Source organism: Balaenoptera physalus, assembly GCF_965194825.1.
Source record: "Balaenoptera physalus genome assembly, chromosome: 19".
Lineage (NCBI taxonomy): Eukaryota > Metazoa > Chordata > Mammalia > Artiodactyla > Balaenopteridae > Balaenoptera > Balaenoptera physalus.
In genome coordinates this window covers 6,378,552-6,395,118 of record NC_138900.1, presented here as the reverse complement: position 1 = coordinate 6,395,118, position 16,567 = coordinate 6,378,552, and the positions used below count along the sequence as shown (strand labels likewise).

Genomic DNA, 16,567 nt, shown 5'->3' with positions numbered 1-16,567 from the left:
TGGATGGGGTCCCCACTTTTGGGGTGTGGCCCTAACTGCCCTCACCTCCCCACCGTGCCCCCTCCTGTCTCCCTGCTCTAACCACTCCCCGTTCTCTGAATTTCCTGTGCTGTTTCTCACCTCACAGCCTCAGCATCCGCTGTTCCCTCTGCCTGGAAAATCCCTTCCCCACTCTCTGTTAGGGGAAAACTCCTTGTCGTCCTGGCCCCCACCCTGGCCTGGCCACCCCCTTCCTCTAGCCCTGCACTTCCTAATCCAGTGGCCACTAGCCATTCAGATGTAAATTTCAATTAATTTGAATAAATTTAAATAAACTGAAGTTGAAAATTCCCTTCCTCCATCACACTGGCCACATTTCAAGTGTTCGATCGTCACTCATGGCTGGTGGCTGCCATATTGGACAGTGCAGATGGAGAACATCTCCGTCATCACAGAGAGCTCTACCAGACAGTGTTGCTCTAGACCTTCACAGGGGTAGCACCTGTGCCACCCCTCTCACTGCCCTCACCTTGGACTGGGACTATTTCTGTCCCAGTTTGCATCATTTGCAAAATGCATGAATGTTTGCATCATTCATTCATTCATTCATTCCACAGATATTTATGGAGCACCTGATTTATGCCAGGGACTGTTCTAGATGCTGCAGATGCAGCCATAAACAAAACAGACAAAAGTCCCTGCCCATATGAAGGGCAGGCAGACCATAAACAAATTAGTAAAATATGACGTGGGTCAGATGGAGGTAAGCGACAGAAGAGAGGGAGATTATAATTTAAAATAAGGCAGTCAAGAAGACCCCGCTGAGAGGGTACAACCTGAGCAAACTCCTGAAGGAAGGAGCCAGGGATGTATCCAGGGGAAGAGTATTCCAGGCAGAAGGAGCAGCAAGTGCAAAGGTCCTGAGGTGGGACTGAGCCTGCTGTGTTCAAGGAATAGTTAGGAAGCCAGTGTGTCTGGAGTGGGTGAGCCAAGGGCTGAGGGGTGGGAGTTGACATCAGACAGGTGGTAGCAGGGTGACATTGGGTGGGATCTGGTAGTTTCAGATGTCTCCTCCCTGGAAAGCCTTCCTTCTATTACTCTGCATCATAATTTCCTCCACCTATCCTAGGTTAGAGTTATTATAATTATTTGCTTACTTGTTTATTGTCTGTCCCCCTGGGCATGCAGCCTACCCAGTACCCATTCTACTCTTCTTCTTTGATAAGAAAACCCCAATCTTATTTGGCACCTATTGAGAGACTACATTTCCCAGCCTCCCTTGTGGCTAGGTGTGGTCATGGAACTAAGGCTGGCCCAGATGCATAAGTGGAAGTGTTGTGTGTTACTTCTGGGAAGTCTCATCAGAGGTAACCCAAGAAGCAACAATGTGCCCTCCTTTGCACTTCTGCCTTTTCACTCTTCCTTGTTCCTGCTGCCTGGAATGCTGGTGCAACAGCTGGAGCTCCAGCAGCCTCTTGGACCATGAGGTGACTTTGTGGCTAGGGTGAGGAGGATCCTAGGTCTTCAAGACCATGGAGGCTACCACACCTGCCTCAGACTCCCTACTCCAGACTTGTTCAAGACGACAGAGATACAAGCATTTGTTTGTTCAAGCCACTGTTATTTGGGGGTTTCTCTTATATACAGCAGATCCCAATTCTGCAAAATACCCCCACTCCCCCGCCAGTGTCAATTCTCTAAGGGAGGTAACTTTGTTTGGCTGGTTCCCTCCTATACTCCCAGGGCCGAGCAGCAGGTCCAGCACATAGTAGTTGCTCAATAAATATTTGTAGAATGAAGGACACCTTGACAAAATGGGGGGAGCACCCCGAGGACGTAACCCTAGTCCTGTTCCTTTGAGAGAGTGATGGGGAAGGATCACAGTGACAGGGGAGGGGTCAGAGTGACAGGGGAGGGGACCGAATAACGGGGGAAGGGTTACAGTGATAGAGGAAGGGTTCCCCTAGCTGAAGAGGGTCCAGACTCAAGGGAGAGGCATCAGATTGGCACACTGGCAGAAGACCTTCTAAGTGGAAAAAGAGGGATCAAATAATGGGTTAGCTTGGCACAAGAGGGATCATAGCGGCAGAGGAGATGTCTGACTGACAGAGGAGCCATAATAGCGTCTGAGGAGGCTAGGAGTGACTGCCTGAGGGGTGGACGGACTCAAGGTGAGACAGGCTGACCTCCCTCAACAAACGGGGAGCACTATCTCCCGCGCAGAGGGGGCAGCCAATCAGAGTGTGCCAGGTGTGTGACGTCACCGACTGCCGGGCAGACTCCTCCCCAGCGAGTTGACCAGAGGTCCCGCCCTCCTCCTGTGCCACCTTGTGGGTCGCGTGCCTCCATGGCAGAGTGTGACCTGGTGCTGTGCACAGGCTAGAGGCTGAAGATGGGCTGGGAAATTCGCGTTAGGGAGCCAGCCCCTGAAAGGGGTGAGGGGGAAGAGATCGGAGGGGGAGACAGATGGAGAGACAGAGCAAGACAAAGACAGAGGTGGGGAGACAGAGGCAGAGATGGGGCTCCAGAGGTGTCGGGGAGAGACAGGAGGGGACATGAGACAGCCATGGGAAGAAAGAGGGACCCAGCAAGGCAGGGAGAAAAAGGCAGTCCTGAGAGATTCTGCCATGGAGAGGGCCAGAGCTACCTTAGGAGGGAAAGACATGCAGCCAGGAGGTCCAGACATGCCCCGGGAGGGGAAGAGGCAGAGGATGCAACCAAGATGATATGGTAAAAATAACCAGAGGGAGAAACTGAGTCCAGAGAATGGCTGAAACCGGAACCCAGACCACCCAGACCAAGATGTGGGCGGTGGGGATCAGGGGACCCCCCCCACCAAGGGCGGTCAGTCACCAGGTAACAGACAGTAGCCAAGAAAACCAAAGCCACGCAGAGGGGAGGACAGACAGATGAACTGCAGAGCCCTAGGAGGAGACAGAGCCCAAGAGGGGCCTTGACCTTCAGCGGATCTGCCTGGGGTCTGCACACCCACTGTTGGTGCAGTGGGTCCTCCCAGCCCCCCTTAGGTTTTACGCAGAGGTGTGTTTTTCAGGGAGGGTTGAAATCTCTCCATCCTTAAGTTTTTAAACAGTGGCGTCTTGCACAATCTTTTGCTCTGTCCACTGTGGTGCCGGCCCGTTAAAAGGAGCCTGGGGGGCCACATTGGGCTTCCACACTGCCTGCTTGCCCCCTGGTTTAGGTGCAGCGGAGTCCAAGTGGGAGAGTGAAGAGGGGAGAGAAGTCGAAACAGATGGGAGATGGAGACCCCGATGAGAACAAGACCACCCACTGAGAGAGGCACGGAGATGCAGGAAGGTCGCAGAGGGGTCCCTGTGTTGACTCAGGGGTTAAGATCAGGGTGGCTGGTGGGAGGTGGAGGCAGAGATGGGGGCAGAGAGAGCCCGCAACATGAGAGGGAGGGCTTGGGGGAGGCCCAGGGACAGACCCCAGGAGGGAGAAGAAAAGGGGAAATGACCACTGGCCTCCAGGATCCAGAGGAAAGGGAGGCCCCATGAAGACCTCAGGTGTTTCATTTCTAGGAGATGGGGGCAGGCGGGCAGCTGGTTATATTATTGGCCGGTGTCTGGGTCCACCTAGGGGTGTCTTTGGAGCCAGGATCTTGTCTGTCCTGTAATGGAGGTTCACGCAGGGAGGGGCTGGCACCCTGGCAACCTGGCACTTGGTGGGTACTCCATGCATTTGTTGAATAAATGAAAACAGGACTGGCCCTAATCTGTTACTAGAGACTCCGTACCGAGCCTGGAAGGTTGTTGTGGGGTCTCTGGGGCACATGCGGGGGTCACAGTAGGGTCTGCAGTTTGTTATTTTATGGCTTGGGGAGGCTCACCATCCCTTGAGAGCCCCTGTGCTAGAAGCTGATCTCATTCAGTCCTCCTAAGAACCAGCAAGATTGGCTTTACCCCTATTTTACAGAACAGGAAACTGAGGCACAGAGAAATTAAAAAGCGTGGGCCAAGTGACATAGTAAGTTAGAGGGGGTCAGGCTGTGAAGGCAGGTTTGCCTGGGTCTACTGCCCATATACCTTCTTTTTTTTGGACAGGACTTTTTTTTTTTTATATATTGGAGTATAGTTGATTTACAATGTTGCGTTAGTTTAAGGTGTACAGCAAAGTGATTCAGTTTTTCTGGTTCTTTTACATCATAGGTTATTACAAGATATTGAATATAGTTTCCTGTGCTATACAGTAGGTCCTTGTTGTTTATCTATTTTATATACAGTAGTGTGTATCTGCTAATCCCAAACTCTGAATTTATCCCTCCCCCTTACCTATGGACTTTTGATCCTTACACTTACCCTGGGGGTGGGGGGGGTGGGCACGGAAGATGACCCTAATAGGCCCAGAGATTTCAAATTCCTCGCAAAGCCAAGGACGGGCGTGAGGGCTCCTGCATGCAAGGCCCTCTGCCGAGCCCTGAGAAGTGGCCAAGGACCCTCTGCCTCTAAATCTGGGAGAAATTCTAGGAGTCTCGATACAAAATTTGCCACCTGCATTTGGCTCTTGTAAAAGTACTAGGGGGCTTCCCTGGTGGTGCAGTGGTTAAGAATCTGCCTGCCAATGCAGGGGACATGGGTTCGAGCCCTGGTCTGGGAAGATCCCACATGCCGTGGAGCAACTAAGCCCGTGTGCCACAACTACTGAGCCTGCGCTCTAGAGCCCGCAAGCCACAGCTACTGAGTCCGCGAGCCACAACTACTGAAGCCTGCATGCCTAGAGCCCGCACTCCGCAACAAGAGAAGCCACCGCAACGAGAAGCCCGCGCACCGCAACGAAGAGTAGCCCCCGCTCGACGGAACCAAAGAAAGCCTGCGTGCAGCAACAAAGACCCAACACAGCCAATAAATAAATAAATATTTTAAAAAAGTACTAGGCCTTCTAGAATAGGTGGTTGAGCCCTTAAGAGGGCTATGGATAGATTTCGGGGGGGGGGGCCCTGCACGCTTACTTGGATGGGGAAAAAAACCCTACATCTTTATTTTCATTATTCTCCAACTAAAACACAACATTTTCTCAATTAAGGATGTAGGCAACAGCCCACGTCAGTCTTAGCAAAACCTGTGACTGTATCCCCAACAGAAATCACAGGTATTTCTGTATCCTTCATTGCAGAGGCTGCAGATTTCTCTAAATAGTGTTTATGCTTCTTAGGACTTCGAAATTAGAGTAGTCAAGATCCACCACCAGATCTTTCTGGCTACCGCGGCGAAGAAAAGGCACCGACATTACTATATCTCAAATTTTGCTTTCAAAAAATATTTTGATAACTGTATTTCGGTGTAACTGACTTCTTTTGTTACCTTATGTAGTTTTTTAAATTCTATTTTTGGTTCAAGGGACTTGTAACCTAACTTCATCCACTCACAAGAGCTGAACTCTTTGCTCAGGCTTGCACTGCCCTCGGGGCTACACCCTTCCATTGTCACTCCCCATGGTTATGTACTGTTCTTGACCCTTACAGATTATGTTTTATTTTATGCATTTATAAGCATTATTATGAGGACTATGCCAGCCTGCCAAAGGGGTCCATGGTCCCGCAAAAGTCAAAGCACCCAGTTTTAGAGTCAGTGGTCCCTTGGTCACCAGTGGTGGGTGTGGCCTGTAAAAGGAGGGAGTCAGAGGGTGGGGTCAGAGGGCAGGGCCTGGGCAGAGAAGAAGGAAGTGCTGAGACAGAGGTAGGGCCCCGTGTGGCCTCTGGAGGGTGGAGGGGGGGAAGCGCTGGCAGGGCTGGTGGGGGATGTGTCCCCATGAAGGGGCACAGTCCAGTGACGAGGGCAGCCAGGAAGGGACCAGCAGGTCCCCACCCGAAGAGCCAGGGCCGTGGCTGGATCACGGATCCAGTTGCCTGACTGCCTGGGGTTGAAATCCTGGCTCCCTCTCTGTGCCTCAGTTTCCCTTCTGTATCACAACCGAGTGTACCTCACAGGATGATTCCAAGGAACGAATGAGATAAGTCACGTAAAAACGTCGTGTCAGAAATGTGATCAACACCCACTATAGGTTAGTAGGCAGAGCGCAGACAGAGATGATAATTAATATTTTAATAACTACCACTTGTTGAGCACCTATTATTATGTGCTGTGCCTGGGCCAGGGAGTGCCATCCATGACATCGTTTTACCTTCCCTGAGACCCTTGAGGTGGGATGGAGATGAACAGAAAGAGTTGGGCAAGAGAGGCAGCACATGAGGAGTCAGGATGGAGAGTGGAGGGAGGTGAGAGAGATGGGATCTGGGGGGACAAGGAGGAAGAGGATGGGCCGAGAGGAAAGGGGAGGCCCAGAGTGGGGAGAAAGGAGGGAACCCCAGGAGTCGCGGTGCCCCGTAGGATGGGCATTAAACACGGGGGAGTCAGGAAGGATTTGCAAGGAGAGAGGTAAAGGCTCCAAGTTGCCCTGTGCATCCCTCAAGCTTCCTTCCCCCCAAGAGCCCAGTTCCGCAGACCAGGCTGCCTACCTCAGTGGCAAAGAAGCCTTTGGGTCGGTGTTTGCCCAGGGACGCGAGGCCACCAGGCCCAGGACTCTCACTTGCACTGATGGTCTGCTGAGCTGCCGCCAAAATTTCATCCAGTTTGTCTAGGGGGAGGCGGAAGAGGGACGGAGAGCCAGAGAAATGAAGTTTGCTTTGGCCTGGCGCAGAGACAGAGCTGCCGGGAGCCCATTCAGTGTCTTGTGTGAACCAGAAAAGGGCACCCTTGTCTCCCTCCCGGTGGCCCGATGGCCCTGCTTGAAGACACAGTCTCCAGCCCCGCAGGCAGGACCCAGCGATGGGAAGGGGTGAGGGCGGTGAATAGGACAGCCATCGTGTGAGGGAGGGTGGAAGGGAGGCAGAAAGTAGTGGGGAGAGGCTCAAAACAGAGGTGGGAACTCAGACTTGAGGGCTGGGGACAAGTTGAGGCGTGAAGGTGATCAGGGCGGGGGTGGGGGGGTGGCTGAAGGGGGCGCGGGCCTGGAGAGGGATGGAGCGGATGCCGCACCCCGGGGGCTGTGGGGTCGGGGCCCTGGGCAGCCCAGGGAGCAGGGCCGGGCCATCTTACTGAGAGCCATCTGATACACGGTCCGCTTTTTCTCCATGCTGGGCACCGGCGCAGGTTGCTGCTCGTACTCTGTGGGCAAAGGGTGCGGATGAGGCCGAGGGGCGCCCCCGGAGGGCGGGGCGGAGCGGGCTCGGCCGGCGTGCGTGGCCGGCGTGCGTGGCCGGCGTGCGTGGCCGGCGTGCGTGGCCGGCGTGCGTGCGCAAGCGCGAGTGGGGCAGTGAGGGGCCGGGGCGGGGGAGGGGCGAGTCCGCCGGCGGGGTGGGGACGGGGGCCCTCCCGCCAGTCCTGTGCCCACTCACCACTCTTCTTCTTCCAGGGCGAGACTAGCCCGGGGGAGAGGCAGTAGAGGAGCCAAGAGTTAGGACTTCAGGGGGAGGCGAGGGGCCCCCTTTCTGGAACGCCCGCCTCCCTCAGGGCCCTGGGGTGAGGGCGGTCAGCTAGCGGCCTGATCCGCCCCCGGCAGGGGAAACAGGACCCCCCAGGTCCACTCGGCCCCGTCTGGAGGGAGGGGCTCGCCTTCCTTTCTGTTAGTGGGAGTGAGGGGAGCTGGTGGAGGGGGAGATGGAGAATGGCGGTGGGGTTGAGGTGGGACAGAGGGAGAGGGGCTAGAAAGGAAACAGGGACCCGCAGAGAGGAACGTACGGACGCAGAGAGAGACCCCGACAGAGAAACAGATGTAAGAGGACGAAGGAAAGTCGACTGTCAGACGCCCTTTCCCAGCGACACACACGCAGGCCAGAGAGAGTCTGACCCATGGACCGGGGGACGGGATCAGGACGAGGACCCCTGGTCACTAACAACACTAACAAACTCCAGGGATGGTCCCGCCTCCCTCTGCCCCTTTCCCTCCGCAGCACCTGGGCCCCAGCAGCCCCGCAAGCTCACCCATCTCCTCCAGCTCTGAGGTCATAGACTTGGAACGCAGGGAGATGGTTGGGGGCGGGAGCCGCTTAGCCTGCGGCGGTGCTGCAAAAATGAGCGGGGTCAGGCATCAGTACCACGGAAAGAAAGCCCATGACCTTCCCCCCCCCACCGTTCACCACGCGGCGCTCCCAGAGCTCGGAGGAGAGATGCCATCCGCATGCTGAGCCCTCACTCAGTTCCTCTCCAGAGGGTCATGCACAAGCAGCCTTGGGGGAGGGAAGGCTGATGGTGGTGGTAGGGGCCATTGGGCCATTCGGGCTCCTGAGGATTGTAGTCTAGCAGCAGTGGGGGACCCGGGCCCGGCCACACACGTGGGGAGAGGAGCACCTTTCTTCTGAAGAGCCTCATCCATGTCCGGGTGCCGGGTGACCATCACCACCTTGACCATCAGCGTGTTGCCCCCTTGGCGGATCATGTTCACCACCTGCCGGTGGCCGACCTTCACCACATTCTGCCCGTTCACCTGTGGCACAGACACCCCCAGAGCACATCCAGTAGGTGAGGGGAGGGATGCTTTCCACTTCAGGGTCCCCATCGAAGTGGCCTCCTCCTGCCTTGCCCTGTATGTGGCACTGGCGGTCACTCTTCTCTCCCCTTGACCCTCCTCTGCCTTGCAAGCCCCCAACTCGCCGTTCCTGTAACTCTCCTGGCCTCAGGGTTGGGGAAGGGGCTGGGCCCACCCTATTTGCCTCTCTCTCCCTCCTTGCCCTCCAGCACTGTGTGTGTGTGTGTGTGTGTGTGTGTGTATGTGTGCAAGCGCGTGCCCCGGGGGGCAGCTCTGTCATCTGAGATACTTCAGAAACGCTTTCAGATTGAATCACTGAAGAAGCAGAGGCTGGCTGCGGGGGGCGGGGGGGGGGGAGGGGGCGGGGTTTGGGAAGCTTTGGTGCCAAAGGAGAATCTGGATTTGGGCAGCCGCATCCTGGCATAGATCACGAAGGGTCTGAGGATTTGTTGCTAGGGGCCCAGAGGAGAGCGCGGTGTCTGTGGAAGGTGGGCCAGGGGTAGGGTCTTCGGAGAGGCCTTTGGGGCTCACCTCAATGAGGAAGTCTCCCATCCGCAGTCCGGCTCGCCATGCCACGCCCCCCTCGTCCACCGACTCCAGATACTGCAGCGCCGGGAAGGCCGGGGTGGGGGTGAACTCCTCGATGGGGGTCTGCGCTGCAGATGGGGAGGAGCCGGCGGGGTCGGAGGGGAGGGGGTGGAGAGGCCGAGCAGGGGATGGGGCTCAGACCCAAGTCACGGAGGCCTCACCGTAGCTGAGGGACCAGCACCCTGGGGTGGGGTGGTGGGCAGGCTGGGGTCCCTTTCCCTGTCCTTCCCCCTGGGTCAGAGGGCCCTTCTCCCGTGCCCTCCCCGGCCGGCACTCACCCTTGGCCCCCCGGAGCACGAACCCAAACCCCTCACTGTCCTTCTTCTGCAGCAGAACTGTCTTCTCCTTGATGATGTAATCACTGGTGGGGAGGGTGGAAAAGGGCTCATGAGACCCAGAGCCCGTGCCCCACCAGCCACCTGGTGACCTGAGCCCAAGCTCCAGAACGAGTCATCCCCCCTCCGAGGAGTTTCCTCACCCACTCCACATGTGTATGCTCGCAGCAGCCCTGACAAGCCTCCCCCTCAGAGCCCAGAGAGCTCGCTCTCCCACTCAGTCTTTCCTCATTCATCCATCGGTGCATCCATCCACCCATCCATTCAGCAAAGCACAGTGTGGGGAGTGGAGGGCTAAACTGCCAGATCACCAGACAGCCTGGCTGGAGTCCCTGCTAGCCACTTCCTGCCTGTGACCTTGAGCCCACGACTTTAACCTTTGGCGCCTCAGTTTCCTCATCTATAATGCGCAACAATAACAGGCTGCACCTGATGGGGTCGCTGTGGAAGTTCCCTATATATATAGTATGTATAGTATTCGGCACAGTGCTGGGTACCGTAGCACATGCGCAATAGAATTCATTCGCTGTCTTCGGTCAAGTCTTTTGGTCTAGAGGACACATGCACTTGGATAATACCTCTCCCAACTCCTTGACTATATATATGCTACAGTAACTACTCCCCAGGTCCCCACACATATTGTAACATTGCTTATTCAGCATTGTCCAATATGGTGGCCACTAGCGGCCTGTGTCTATTTATATGCAAATTAATTAAAAATTAAATCGAAAAATTCAGTTCCTCAGTCCCAGTAGCCACGTTTCCAAGTGCCTGGCAGCCACATGCGGCTAGTGGCTACCACGCTGGACAGCACAGATACATAACATCTCCATCGCCGCAGAAAATTCTAGCGGACAGCGCTGACATCTATTTCCCGGTATATCTCAAATGTATCTCCTTCATGCTGTCGGTAGATTCTAGCAAAATGCGAACTGCGTGTGAATACGTGGATGGTCCCCAGTAAGGCCACCAAAGCCCACCAGCACATTTAGGCAAGGCTCACATACCCGGCAAAGTTCAGTTAAACTCAAACCTATTCCGTGTATCTCAACAGCCGCCCGGGGCTCACTCAGATAACAGCCCCAAAGCCTAGACGTCACCACTGTGTACATCAGGATTACACATCCATTCCATTCCGGGCACCCCAGTATACAGCAGGAATACCCAGACACCCCGGCTCCAGGCTCCTCAGAATACCCACAGTCACCCCACCCCAGAGCCACCAGGACACGTGCCTTGCTGCATCCAAAGCATCCTGCAGTCAGGTCAGAAACCCGGCCCAGCACACACACAGACCCCCTCATCGTACCCCAGTAATACCCACGGGCCCTAGCACACTCCAATAATAGCCAAGCATGCTCCCTGCGCACTCCAATTACCTGCCCCCAGAGATCTGACAAAACAGCCCTCCACGAATACTCCAGTATATTTCAGTAACACCCCGACACACCCCAGTATGCTCCAGTAATAACTCCCCTTCGCTTTGATCTCAGTCTGTTCCCATAACACGCCCCCTGAGCACAAACCAGCACACGCCAATAACACTTAAGGTGCTCCTGCTGTATTTCGGTGCCACCCTCCCTCCACACACACAAGCACGCCGGATACTCCCACGACCCCCCAGGACGTCCACTGTCAAATCCAGGCATTTGTACCGTAGGGACGTCCCTGCTCCCACCCTCCTTATTATAATCTGGTGGGCCCAACAGCAGGCATGCGCGTGTAGACACAGCCCGCCACGGCCCTTGCTCAAAGTTCACGATGGTCCCATAAACACGTCTACACCATACCCGCTATGTCTTCCTGACCTTATATTCAACCCAGGGACCGGCCACCTTTGTAGCTGGGTAGAGGGGATGTTGGAAGAGAAGGAGGGAAGGGGTTGAAAGGGATGGGGGAGGGGAGGGGAGGGGAGGAAAGAGGCAAAGAAGGCACCAAGAGCGAGTGTACAGGGCTGACAGAAATTGGTTGAGAAGTCAGAGCTGCCGGCTCCTGACCATGAACTCTGTGGCATCCTTGTCCCCACCTCTGTGCCCACGGCGTAACCTGACATGCTCCTTTGAGCCCTCATATCCTTGCTACCCCCATAGCCCTTCCAGATCTCCAGGGCCCCACCCCCCAGTGGCCAGTAATGCTATTCAGATCCCCTTTATTCCTCATTTACAGAAGTTTCACTTGTCTTCATGCATGCCACAAACCCCTACTTTCCCCCCAATTTCCCCCTGCCCCTGGAATCTCTCACCCACACATTCTCCTCACACTTCATACATAAGCCTTCCCCAAACATCCCATCCCCCGATACAATTCAACAAAACTCCCATATCCTTTAGATGCCAAGAAGAAGCACTTGATATGTGCGAGGCAGTATTTGAAACCCCTCATGGGTAAATGACTTAATTGTCTCCCACAGTCAGCCCCCAGGTAGGTGTGGGTACCATTTCCACTTTACAAGTGAGGAAACGGAAGCACAGAAAGGTTAAGAAACTTGCCTGAGTTCACACAGCGAACAAAAGTCTTCAACAATGCCCCAGAAAATACCTGGGTAACTCAGTAGTAATATCCTCCACTCCACTACACCCAAACACCCCAGCACAAAGACATCTGTCCCAAATTCACCATGCACGTGCCCCCCCCCCGTGCCTGAAATTTATCCCAGGCTATGCCAGTAACAAAACAAGGAGTAACATCTATTGAACCATTGCTGAATGCCAGATGGCGTTCCAAGCACTTTACATTTATTTATTCACTCAGTCCTTACAACACCCCTGGGAGGGGTTGACTGCTATCATTCGCGTTTTATAGATGAGGAAACTGAGGCACCGAGAAATAACTTGCTCAAGATCACACCGCCAGAAAAATGTCAAAGCCAAGATTTTAATTCCCCGCAGGCCACCCATATACCCCAATAATATCCAAACACCCCTGGACCGTCGAAGCACCCCCTCTGTCCCTCCCTCTCAAGTCTCCCCATCCTGGGCATATGCCTCTCTCCTTCCCACGAATTTCTCACACAAATCCCAGCTCTGTGTGGCATCTCTCTCATCCACCACATTCTTCTTGAGCTGTCTAATGGCCCTCTTGCCCTCACAGCTTCCTGCAACTCTGTACTCCTTCTCCCCCACTCCTGTGTATGCCCCCTCCTCACTCTGCACCCCGATCCCCCCTCCTCCAAATCATCTGAAAGCTCCACAGGACCCTAACCCACCCCCCATCAGCCCTCACTTCCGCAAGCCCTCATCACACCCCACGGGGTCCTCCCTTCACCTCCCATTTTGCCCTCACACACCCCACATCCTCTTTCCCAAAGTGTCTTCCATTGATTTCTGTGACCTCCTCACCCCTCTCAGGCCACCTCTCCCCCTCCTTTGCCCTCCTCCCTCCCACATCCTCTCGAGCCTGTCTACAGAACCTGCACTGTGGCCCCTACAGCATCCTAGGTTTCTTTCATACTCCCCAGTCCCCCCCTTTCCATTCTCATCCGTGGAAACCTCCTCCTACTTTTGCATCCTCAATTCACTTCATCACACACCCTTCCTTCCGCCTCCTTTTGCTTGCAGCTGCATTTCATTTACATTCCCTGCATCCTCTGTCTGTGCTCTCCCTAAACTGCCTAAATCCCCACCCCCAAATTCTCTTCACATTTCCTGCATTCCCTCCTTACCCCGTTTCTCCGCACACTCCACACACGCTCTATGCTCTGGTGTTCCCCATGTCCCCCCACTTCAGTGTCCCCCCCGCCACCGCCGTTCCATTCTCATCCTGTCACCCTCCTACCCAGACCCTCTAACCCCACCCCTGCCCTAGTGTTCGCTACCCACGCAGCACCCCATTCATGCTGCATACTGCTGACTACCTGCCCTGCAGCAGCGCGCACAATGCTCTCCCCCAAGCCATGCCTCGGCGACCCTGAGCGGCCTCTGGAGCTCAGCGGCCAGCTCTTGTTCACCAGATCCCACACACAGAGACTGCGGCAGCATCGACTCCCTCCACCCCCACCCCGAAGGTCCCTCTCACACACCCAGCATCCCACAGCCCAGAGCCTGCTGCTGTACATAGCGCCCCCCTCTGGTACTCAGCCGCTCCCCGCGTACCCATCTCCACCGGCCTCCCCAGGGCCTGCACACAGGCCCCCACGCGGGGAGGCCAGCCCCCTCCCATGCCGAGAAGCGGCACACACAGGCAGATGCAGCTCCCCGTGCAGAAGCTCAGCCGTGTCTCAGCACACGTGCCCCACACAGGCATAGACCCCCAGGGGGCAGGGAGAGGGGCGCATGGGGATGGAGACACACGGAGTCACTGGTGAAGGGGGGGAGCTGTCGGGGAGAGGACAGGCCTGGCAAAGGAGGGTGGGTGTTGGGAAACATAGCCGCAGTCTCTGGGACAGACCCCCCCCCCCCAAACACACACAAACACACACGAGTCCCTAGAGAGCCTCGCTATCGCTCCAAGTCACACACACAGACAGACGCCGTCAAACAGGGACACCCAGATGGACACAGTTGGGGGTGGGCTGGGAGCCCACCATCTCTCCATCCCTCTCTTTCTCTCTCTCTCTCACACACACACACACACGCACACACACGCGCGCGCACACACACGCACGCACACACACGCACGCGCACACACACACAGGGCTGCAGGCAGCCACACACGCACACACACACACACACGGCTGCAGGCAGCCACACACACACACACACACACACGGCTGCAGGCAGCCACACACGCACGCACACCAACACAGCCACAGGGACACACGCACAGTCTCACAGTGACACGCAGCGGAAAAAGAGGAAGGGAGGGGAGGGGAGGCCGGGGGCGGGATGCGTGTGTGATGGGGGGGGAAATGACTGTGAATGGGAGAGAGGGGTATGAATGGGGGGACTTGCCAACTCCTTGAAGGGGTGTGGGGATACAGGAATCAGAGAAACGCGGGCCTGGGGTGTAGGCGCCTGAGCGGAGGGCTCCAGAATGGGGGCGCTAAGGGTGGCAGAAAGGACAAGTGGGGCCCGAAACCCGGAGTGGAGTCCGTTTGGAGGGCCTCCCTTGGAGGGAGGTCTTGGAGGAAGAGCTGAAGGGGGCCTGGAAGGGCCTGCGAGGGGCCTGGAGAGCGCGTGTGTGTGCGCGTGTGTGTGCGCGTGTGTGTGCGCGTGTGTGTGCGCGTGTGTGTGTGTTGCGAGGTGCTCGGGGAGAGAGGCCCGGGAGGCGGATGAGAAAAAGAAGGGTAGAGATGAGGAGTCCGGAAAGGCTTTAGTGCTGAGAGGTTAGGGCAGAAGGGCGGACGGGGCGGCTTGGGGGCGGGGGAGGAGTCCCAGGGATGGGGGATTAGCGGCTGGGGGAGGGTCGTCACAGCGGGCCGGGGCCTCCTGGTCGGGCCGCGGAGAAAAGGGGCGGCGCGCTCCGTTACCTGTAGATATACCAGACGCTGCGCCGCCGGGGCCCCAGGGCCGGCCAGCTGGAGGAGAGCGCGGGGGGCGGCTGCGGCAGGGAGCCCCCACCGGGGCGGCCCCCGAGACCCCCGGCGCCGCCGCCCGCAGACAAAGCCATCGCCGCCGCGGCCCCGGCCCCGGCCCCGGTCCCGGTGCCGGCCGCCCCCGCCGCCGCCGCCGCCGCCGCGTCCCCGTCCCCGCTCGGCCGAACCCCCGTGTCCGGGCCCCCAGGCCCCGCCTCATGCTGACCCGCGCCGGGAGGGGGGAGGGGGAGGGGGCGCGCACCCTCCCGCGGGAGGGAGGGCAGGGCCGGGGGCTCACATGCCGGGGGGCGCGGGGGCGCGGGGCGCGGGGTCGGGCCGCGGCGGGAGCGAGAGGACGGACGGCGCCGGCTTCAGCACCGCGGACAGCTCCGGAGGCGGGCGGCGGGCGCGAGGCTTAACCCCTTGCCGTCCTGCGCCGGGCGGTGGAGGGGGCCGGACAGGGGGGAGGGGAACGTGGGGGCCCCCTTGGCGGGAGAAGGGGGAGGGGCGAGGCGCGGGGGGGAGGAGAAGGGGAGGCACTTCCGGTCTGGCCCTCCCCCTTAACCCCCCCTCCCCCCTCCAGAGCCCTCCCGCGCAGGTGCAGAGAGAGGGAGAGGGGGGAGAGGGACGCACAACATCACACAAGATGCCTCGCAACCGCGTGCAGGGACGCGCGGACCAAGCCCCACTTCCCAAGCAGGGACAACACGGTGAGAGAGACCCCAGGAGGGGACACACAGCCCCCCCCCCGCAGACAGACACACAGCGCACCCCAACACAGTCTGGAAGGGCCGGAAAGGGAAGGCCAGGACGTTCAGACTGGGCGCCAGAGCAGCGAGAGACACCCCTCCCCCCAAAGAAGTCCAGGCGGAGGGACATCACTCTCCACGGCTCACACGAGAGCCGCAGACCCCCAGGGAGAGGAGAGAGGGCAGCACAGCCTAGGAGGACGGTACAGCTCCAGCTGGGATGCGGGGTCACAACACAGGCCAGGGCACCCCAGACAGGGGGGCGGAGAGCAGGGGGGGGGCAGGAGAAGGAGAAGCTCAGACACGCCGCAAACACAGCAGCACATGCCAAGCGGGCACAAGGAGTGGAGGAGAGGGAAGAAAATGCCCTCGACGAGACAGAGCTAGAGAGAGGAGAAGGAAGTAGCTGAGGGCCAGAGGGACCACCCCCATCCAGCTGTAGAGCAAGTGACCCCCAAACCAAAGCCAGGAGGAGACCCAGAGAGACACTGACAGAGACAAGAAGCAGAGGCTGATGGGGAGACTCCAGGTGGTGGTGGGGGGGACCTCGATACTCACCCAGTGCCCAGAGCCGGAGACGTGCCAGGCGAACACGCACAATGGTCAAGCGCCTCGGACACTTGGGGCGCAGGGTGGGACCCCAGTCCCGCCCTCTCTTCTCATATTGTCATTTCTCCCCCCCTACCCCCCCATCCATCCCCACTGGCCAGAACACAGACACATAGGTTTGGACACATTTAATGGAAGGATGCCATGAACAAGGAGACCCTTCCCTGGATTAGGGGGAGCGGTGGGGGAGGGGAGGATTCATCTTTCAGATGCCCGCTTACGACCATCCCTCCCCCACAGCCTTGCCCTTCTGGAAGCTCAAGCCCTGGAGTCCTCCCCTCTTCTGCCCTCCCCTCCCCCAACACCGCAGGTCCTGAATTCCAGATCAGACAGGTGCAAATGCATGCACACAACTTTATCTGTTAATGCGCACA

General features: G+C 57.4%; 1 protein-coding gene across 8 annotated transcripts in view; it reads right to left on the bottom strand.

The window, feature by feature from the left end:
• SHANK1 (SH3 and multiple ankyrin repeat domains 1) overlaps positions 1-16,567 on the bottom strand; it is a 161,217-nt gene that overhangs the window by 9,451 nt on the left and 135,199 nt on the right. For 7 of the 8 annotated variants that reach the window (XR_014256833.1, XR_014256834.1, XR_014256835.1 and 4 more), the window contains 7 exons: positions 9,327-9,409; positions 8,992-9,116; positions 8,283-8,418; positions 7,917-7,997; positions 7,331-7,354; positions 7,032-7,100; positions 6,452-6,570 (listed from right to left, as the gene is read on the bottom strand). Coding sequence is in view for 5 of the 8 variants with exons in the window: in XM_082437926.1 (XP_082294052.1) it covers positions 6,452-6,570; positions 7,032-7,100; positions 7,331-7,354; positions 7,917-7,997; positions 8,283-8,418; positions 8,992-9,116; positions 9,327-9,409 (637 nt within the window). In the remaining 3 variants the exon portion in view is untranslated. The remainder of the gene's footprint in view (positions 1-6,451; positions 6,571-7,031; positions 7,101-7,330; positions 7,355-7,916; positions 7,998-8,282; positions 8,419-8,991; positions 9,117-9,326; positions 9,410-16,567) is intronic. The other variant, XM_082437927.1, reaches the window with a different exon arrangement.